Source organism: Bombus pascuorum, unplaced genomic scaffold (genome assembly GCF_905332965.1).
Source record: "Bombus pascuorum unplaced genomic scaffold, iyBomPasc1.1, whole genome shotgun sequence".
Lineage (NCBI taxonomy): Eukaryota > Metazoa > Arthropoda > Insecta > Hymenoptera > Apidae > Bombus > Bombus pascuorum.
This window is the reverse complement of record NW_026869730.1, coordinates 1,743,909-1,752,756: the sequence shown is the minus strand read 5'-3', so window position 1 is coordinate 1,752,756 and position 8,848 is coordinate 1,743,909. Positions and strand designations below refer to the sequence as shown.

General features: G+C 31.7%; 1 protein-coding gene and 1 long non-coding RNA gene across 2 annotated transcripts; both read right to left on the bottom strand.

Annotated features, from left to right (window-relative positions):
• Nucleotides 1-1,299: 1,299 nt before the first annotated feature.
• Nucleotides 1,300-8,121, bottom strand: LOC132915608 (uncharacterized). Its single transcript, XM_060975437.1, has 3 exons — nt 7,853-8,121; nt 2,055-2,380; nt 1,300-1,470 (listed from the first exon to the last, which is right to left on the bottom strand). Exons 1-2 carry the CDS (start codon nt 8,060-8,062, stop codon nt 2,066-2,068), a joined length of 525 nt encoding a protein of 174 aa, XP_060831420.1. The 5' UTR covers nt 8,063-8,121; the 3' UTR covers nt 1,300-1,470; nt 2,055-2,065.
• On the bottom strand, nt 3,876-5,697 carry LOC132915612 (uncharacterized). Its single transcript, XR_009659924.1, has 2 exons — nt 4,512-5,697; nt 3,876-4,415 (listed from the first exon to the last, which is right to left on the bottom strand). It is a non-coding gene; the product is annotated as an uncharacterized LOC132915612 (long non-coding RNA).
• Nucleotides 8,122-8,848: the final 727 nt, after the last annotated feature.

The window sequence follows — 8,848 nt, the reverse complement described above, 5'->3', positions numbered from 1 at the left end:
AGTTTGAAAGAATCCAAATTCTGTACACGTTTGGTACGTCCATTAACGTCCTACAAGAAATATATTTTAAAATACAATAAATAAAAATTAAAACAGCAATAGTATAAGTAAAAAAATACATTACCCCCTTCTGCTTCTTCGCTAGCCCATGTTATGTTCCGAAGTTTATGAATCATTTTATTATACATATAATCCAAACACTTTTTTTCTGATGCTTGTAATATTTTAGTGCTCAAAATTGCAAGTCTGTCAATAGCAATACCCAATGTTTCGTTCGTTAATATGTCGCAGGCACTATCGATAGTTAAATTAGCCATTGCGGAATTATTACGATTGTCTTTATTGTACTGTACAATACCAGCAAAGATGCTTGCTATTGTTTCATACAAATTCGAAATATCATTACGTTTGGTATGTTCGTTGATTGGATCACATAAACTATAAGTAAAAATAATTTTTCAATAATGATATATTTGATTTGTAAATGAAGAATTTTACTTTTACTTGCATAAATTTTTTAGCTATTCCTTGTTGACCGATAGGACGATGTAACATTATATGAAATTGTTTGTTTGCTTCTAGTATTGCATTTACACATGCTTCAGAATATTCTTTGAGGGCATTTTCAACAACAACAAAGTATTCTATAAAGTATAATTATTAATATAAAACACTTCTGTTTTAAATAAAATATTTTTTATATTTAAGTGTATCTTATATTTACCCTGAAAATCAATTTCTGCTAATAAAGGACCACTAGCAGAAACAGCCCCGTGTACTAAATGAGGATATTTATTACGCAACCAAGCAGCTAATGATCCAGCATATGATCCTCCAAATGCAATCCATTTAGTACCAGCTGGTAACTTGTAATTAATATTCATGAATTCTATAAAGTAAGCCAAATCTGCAAGTGCCTGTTGCGATGAAAGATACATTAAATTTTTCACGCCGAGATCCCTGCAGATAACAAAAACGTAACATTATAACTTAAAATGTATCAATTATATATTTTATAAACAATGTTACATACGAAGTAGGATGACTTTGTCCATAAAAGCGGTGTTCCACTTGAAAACATAGCGCCCCAAATTGCTTAGCATATTCGATCCATTGACCTTCTGCCATCCATTTAGCATTTGCTGCAGCTTCACCACTTATGATCAAAAATACTGGACCACCTTTCTTATAGTGCTCTCCAACCTAACCACAACCTAACGTTTACGAAATATCTCTGAAAAAATAATAAAAAGATTTATATTATAAAATAAAAATTAAGAAATATTTAATATATTCTTATTACCTGTTGCCAAACACGCGCATCAGTTGGATCAAAGTGATCTAGAAACTGTGTAAACCATTCAGCACTTGGAAGTTCATGATCTTCAGATAAAATTGGAGCACCTAGATTACCATATTTGCTTCGACCCCTCATAAAAGTCTACTAGTAAAGAAGACAAACGGGCATTGCTGAAAGAAGAAACAGTTGATATAGATATATCAAATGCCAGTTAAAAATAGTTCAATTGTTTTATTATCAGAACCTACGCAAAGCAATATTATTCCAAATTTAATGTAATTTTTATATAGGCAATAGTTTGCCAGAAAGAGTGCAGGTCGTACTTTATGAACAATTAATATTTCCTTTGTGCATCAAAATTGAAGATTGTGAGGCTGAACTGAACAAGTGCCTTGTATATATCCTGTTTATTAAACTATGAATTTGATAACTTAGTGTAAAGATATAGAAGGGATTCGGAAATTCAAATAGTTCACTTTATTCAACACACAACAGTTATACACATATGTTATACTCTGAAGACCTCGTAAACCTACTCGCACGCTCGCTTGTTGTCAACCGACTCTTCCAGATGCTTCTTAACGACTGCTTATCGGATTTATATGATTCGTCGAATTACTTAATAGAACCTTTAAACCTTATTACTTTATTTACATTCCTCTTAGTTTACATTCATCCATGACCTAAACCTTTCAAATTTCTCTCTACACAGTGCCTTCGTAAAAATATCCGCAGTATTATCGCCTGTACTTACTTTAATTATATTTATCTTGTTTTGTTGTTGAAGAGTGTGCTATATTTCGCGTCCTTTATTTGTTGATAATATATACGTTCCAAGCAAGGCGGTTGAATACCCGGCATCTCGCTGTGTCGGGCGACCCACTGCTGGACCATGTCACGCATCTCGATTTCATCATTGTTTCCTACGTCGTCGATTGTCTCTATTTGGAAACAGCTGTGCACCCTCGGATACAAAGTTGAATAAAAGTGGCAGTTAAGCAGTACCAGGATGAAGTCTGCCAATACCTCACTGATGTTAAGGAGTAACACGATCCAGTTATAGCTTACAGAGTCTGTATTCTGTAAAAAGACAATAGTTCGTAGTCATTTATCAATTTATCATTTATCAACTTGTCATTTATCAATTTTGATAAATAACAAGAGATGTAAAAGACATGTAAACTGCGTAAAATTCTCGGAAGAATTAGAAAGAAGATATTAGTATTAGAGAACAAAGATATATCACGATTATTCTTAAATAGATTGAAAAAGGAGAAAAAGAAGATTCACTGGACAATCATAAACAAAAAAAAAATTATAACATACTAGAAGTATATTATAAATGATGGTCTTTGCAATTTGTAATGGCATACGGTACTTTCATTTTATTAATGATTGATGTTACTTTAATTACGAGGTCATTAGCTACAATTACATTTGATTATTTACATTAATCTGGGTTATTAATCACCTTAGACTTTCTATAAATTTTGGCATTTTATGAACCTTTTTCGACTTTAAATATGGTAATTATCTTCAACAAGGAATTTTAGTGCATATTATATTGTAAAATATATATTTACGATTTATAGATATATAATCTTTATTATCACTAGAATATAAAATATGGAATAATTTATTGTAATAATTAATATAGAATAATTTTTATTATATGGTATAATAAAATTATATATTTATTACTCAATATGTTTACGTTTATTATATATTTTTCAACAGATAAATAATAAATAGTTTTATTACACGTACGATTACATTTGTTTATGGATTATGTAATTTAACTAATGTATTAGTATTTAAAAACACATTAGTATAAATGTCTATCTTCATAAAAGATATAACTTGGAAAACACGAGGCTGGCACCCCGCTGGGGGTGGCCACCCACATGCTATATTTATTTTATTTTATTTTTTTTTTTTATTTACCAATGAGATATAACACTTTACCAAATGTCCTTCAGGACAAATTGTAAAAAAAAAACAACATTAAAGAAAAAAAAAAGAAAAAAAATGTCTATCTTGAAACTTTTGTCAATCGATATTCAGCCGAGCTGAATTTGTTTCCTCTCCTATTATTTCTGCAACCTCACTGCATTGAGTGTCACACGAAAATATGATGTAATTTAATGTACTAACTTGAACTATATAACTATTGTTATATAGTAATATAAACAGCAAGTTTCAATTTTCTTCGTTTGATAAAAGTGTGAGGTTTGATTGATTTTTAAAAAATCTTTTGGTAAAAAAAGGTGGGTCATAAAGTTTAATATTATCTCGATGAAAGACAAATGAGGCATAAAGACGTATGAAATATTCGGAATAATTAACGAGGTACGTTACTGTAGAAGAATGGTAAGCTGGTACTTGTTCGACTGAAAAGTAAAGATAAATATACAGGTACAGGGTACCTACTTCGGAAGAACTCTTGTACTCTTGTTAGGCGGTTGAACGAAACTACTATAGCAAATTTATATTCGTCAAAGTCTATTTACTTTGACCCAACAACGTTACATTTCAGACTCGTTTAACACCAACAACAACAAATTAATTAAACACAAATTATATTTATCTTGTTTTCCTCTAAGCACTCGTGAACGTAGTGGTAATTCATACTTGAGAAATGTATAAAGTATATCATAATAGTTGTACATAGATATTAATGAGTTGTATGTAGAAACAGGGTTGATATTTTAAGATGTTCATTTTGCAACGAGCAACAGTGCAGTCTATCTGTTATTATAGTATTATAATTTTAATTAAAGGGAAAGCGCACATTACATTATAATGTTCATAATTTTTGGTGACAAATATAAGTTCTAGATTAATTGTCACTGGGAAGTGGTATTTGTAGCTTATCTCATCAAACAATTGTATTTATTTTATATGTGATTATATATAATTATATGTGATTACATATAATTGTATGCAGTTTGTAGCGAATTAAATATGTAAATAATACTTGCATATAGGCTATTTATAATTCATTAGTAAAATGTTCAGTATTAAGAGAAGAGTGTGCTGTATTTCGCGTCCTTTATTTGTTGATTATATATACGTTCCAAGCAAGGCGGTTGAATACCCGGCACCTCGCTGTATTCTGTAAAAAGACAATAGTTCATAGTCATTTATCAATTTATCATTTATCAATTTATCATTTATCAATTTGTCATTTATCAATTTTGATGTAGCTTACTCTATCGGAGCCTCTTCCATTTCAATGTCTCCTTCTTCCTCCTCACTAGTCGTGATAACATGAATGGGGGCCTGGTGGTCCACCCCCATCCGGCCACGGTCACAAGCTAACGACACAGCGGAGCCCGCTTGTCCACCCACGTCTGCGCCGGTACTGGGGTATCCCTCCCCTGCACCGTAAACCTCATTATTTATATTTTCCGACATATCATCATTATCTTCATCATCAAGGGTTTGTTTTATCGTCTTCTCGTCTTGGTGCCACTCACTCTTTCGCACCCTACCCCGGTCGGGACCGATGCAGGGTGACGGGGAGCCCCACGTGAAGGTGAGGTGAGTGGTCTTGACAGATATGGGCCCACCAACTTCTCCGAAGTTCTCCGCACCGGATCAGCGATCTGACGGGCGCCACAGCGCCGACCAGCCGCCACCCGACTATAGGTGAACATCAGATACATCGGGGTTTCTCAGGGCATGATGCTACGCACTGAGAACCCATACCCGCCTCGTGCTCCCCATGTGAAGTGTGTATCTATGTAAAGTCCAAGGTATTTGACTTGCCTTGGTATTCATGGTTGCCTTGGTTTCCATGGTATCCACGGTATAACTTAACTTTCTTAACATAACATACTTTCGATCCATCATTAATTCTCTAATTCCTTTTAACCTTTTCACCTTTTCACCTTTCACCTGTATACATTTGTATAGATTGGAATTAAATTTAGAAGATTTATAAATCTTTTAATCCATTGTTATTTTTATAATCCTGCTTTCGTGAAAAATTTCCTAGCTTCGAGTCCTCTTATAAGGATTTATGCATCTTTAAAACGGTGTACTTTGAAGTCATCGTTACTTCGACAATCCTCTCTTCCAGTGCTGTTTAAACTCAAGTTAAATCCAAAGATTTATAAATCCTTCGATGAATTATTACTTTTGCAATGCTCTAGCTTTTTAAAAAGTTTCTCAGACTCAAATTATATTAAAAGAACTTATGAATCTTTCAGATCGTACACCTTCGATCCATCATTAATTCCGTAATCCGCTCTTTCGCGAAACTTTACATTTAGATTCTTATTACATAACAAGAATTTATGAATTCTTAAGATAGTACATCTTTGATCTCTACGAATACACACGTACATATTATTAAAGTTTAACTTTTTACGAACAAGTTTTTACAATAGAAAACTGAGTTTCACAAATAATAACAGACATTTATACAAGTATAGTAATTGAGTAGGTGAATAATTGCTGATATGTATAAATTTTCGGTAAAATTAACAAATTTAGTAACAGTGGTCGTTTTCAAAATATTACATTCAAGGTATAAATGTCGAATTGGAGAATAATATAAAACTATATAGTTCATATAAAACATGAAAAGATTCTCTAATTTTTGTTCTTCTCTTTTTTTTTTTTTTTTTTTTTTTTTAAGAAATATTTTAGTATGAAACAGTTAAAAGAGAATAACCTGACAGATTCAAAGATATGAATCTTTCAAAAATAGATGACAAAAACACAGTAATTTGTAAGGAACGATTAACATTATTTGTAAAATGATCTTATTAATATTTTTTAACTATCCAAGAAGCTTTAATTATCCAAGAAGTTTTAACTGTCCAAGAAGTTTTAACTATCCAAGAAGCCAAGATTTAGAAGCTCATTTAACTCGAAAATAAAATGACAGTATAATTTTCATATAGAATTGCTTGACAGCGTATTTTTAAATTACTCTTCCATAAATGATAGATAATGTGGATTATCATGGTTTTCATCTCAGACCTTCATATATCATTTCAGCCAATTTAGTTGGAATTTCCTCAATATTTTTCTCATTATCATTTCTTTCCATCGTACGATCTTCTAAAATTTTATGAAATTGAAATATTTTGAATCGTTGAGTTTCTATTTCAATAAGATATCGTGCTTTTTTACATATAAACTGCATCAAATTCTTAAAAGAAACAGGAAAAGATATACTGATATACACATTGGAAAATAAAAATCTATTAAATAAGAAAATATTTAAAATACGAAAATTTCATCAAGCTTCTTTACATTCCAATTACGCTATAACGATTTCTTAATCTTTAAAACATTGCAGTTCCGATCCATCGATTCCCTCCTTTAAAATTCAGGTTACTGCATCTCGAAAAATGTATCTCGAAAAATAGATCATTGAGCGGAAGAGGCGCGACGCGTTCCATCGGGGTCTAGAGGCGAAGTAATTTTGTGAAATTTCACGATGGTGTGTGCCCTGGCCGCGTTTTAGCCTTGGCATTGGAAACTTTCTCCGGCGATCGAACGGTTCCAGCGGTTTTAAGCCCTGTTCTGGTTGATTTGCGACGCCGAAACTCATCGACCCGACCGATGAATGAGAAAACGATCGGAAACGAATTTGCGCCACCGACGTTGCTTACTAATTTTTCTTTTTTTTTTTCTTTTTTCTTTTATTTTGGTTTTTTTACAATTTGTCCTGAAGGACATTTGGTAAAGTGTTATATCTTATTGGTGAAAAAAAAATTAAAATAAAAATAAGTATAGCGTGTGGGTGGCTACCCCCAGCGGGGTGCCAGCTTCGTTTCTTCCAAGTTATATCTTTTATGGCTTACTAATTAGCGTATGAATCGATCATTGCACTACAAGCTTAAGCATGAAATATAATATAACGTTTGCTATGTTAATCGCTTTCTGTTTTCGCTTTAAGAATTTTTTTATACGAATTTTTTTATCAGCTAGTTAAAATTCTTCTGGTAGAGGCAATAATAACTTATTATTAGTAAGTAGTAAATATTAGTACATTTTCGATAACAATTTTAGCTACTTTTTTAATATTCGTAATACTTTTTAAAAAAAACATTTAATTAATGTAATAAAGCATTGAATACTTTATCTAAGGCGAAGCTATTTTGATAGATAAATTTTAGTTTAATGAAAAAGCATTTTTAAATATATACAATTTTTATCCGGATGAAATTTAATTTAGCATTGTCCTGGCAACAATGTGAGATTTGGCTTACATGAATGTTATCTTATAATTCAAATCGTAATACAAAATATTATTATAATTGTATCATCTATAGTTCAGCACAATTATTGAAAGTTTTCAATAAAAATATGTATGTCCTCTCCAACATTTATTTGATCGTTACTTCAATACTTGTTATTTACTATATAAATAATTGTATAGATTATTAAATAATGAAGAATTTAACTGAAGGAAAAGAAAACAAAAGTAACGTAGAAAAATAGTAATTAACATTTCAGTAGTGCAACATAGTGTTCAGCAGAGAAAAAGAAATAGGAAAGGACAGTACCGGTGAAAGTACAGACAATACGTACCGAATTAGACTTGTCACCATCCAGTGGCATCCCTACGTTTGTGGAAATACGAACGACGATCACAGATAGAGATGTAAACGAAAGGCCAAAGGCAGCGAGGTCGAATACAAGGAAAGCCATGGTAAAGCCGGAAAATCTGTTGCGTGGCGTCATCAACGCATCAACAATACCAGCAAGTCCTGTCAAACTGGCAACTCCGTCTGCGCACATCTGCAAACTCTGGCCGAGAGACTTATAGGGCGTCAGTAGAACTGTGAAGACCAAGGTAATCAAACCTGAGAAACATTAAAATCGATTTATATTATAATGTGTTTTAGCATGATAACAATTAAAATATGATTCAATTAAGTTTTAATATATAAATGTAAATCGTATATAGAGTTATATAAGTATAATAAGATTACAATTACATAAGTTTAAAATACCAATTAAAAAGCACAAACTATATGAGATACTCTGATTTCAAAATTTTCTTTAATTTTTTAAATGTGTAAAATTTTAAACAGTCTTCAAAATTAGAAAGCAATCTATATTATTAGGATATTTAAAAAGCTTGGGAAACCTTTTATTGCAAAGAATTATACATATACATGGTTATCTTAGTTTACTTTCACTTTAGAACTTAATCCTTCTAAAACATAGTAATCAACTTTTTGAAACATTTTTAAATCAATTATGATTCACAATGCAATGTGAAAGATAAAACGTGTGTCTTCTTAAAATATATGAAATTGATTTAAGAACTCTCTTATTCTACAATGAGACTCACTTTTGTCTCTTATACAAATAACAGAGTACACATGAACATTGAAATAATTGTATTCATTAGAGTGTCGCCAGAAAACATCGAATAACAATGAATTGCAGCGCTGCAATTCTCTACGGTTTGCAAACCCGCGGAAAGAGTTACACAAGTATGACCTTCTAAGTGAAATGTTTTCACTTTTACGCCGATTTCTATGCAGTTTGGAGAAATGTATGCTCGGCCGGTCAATG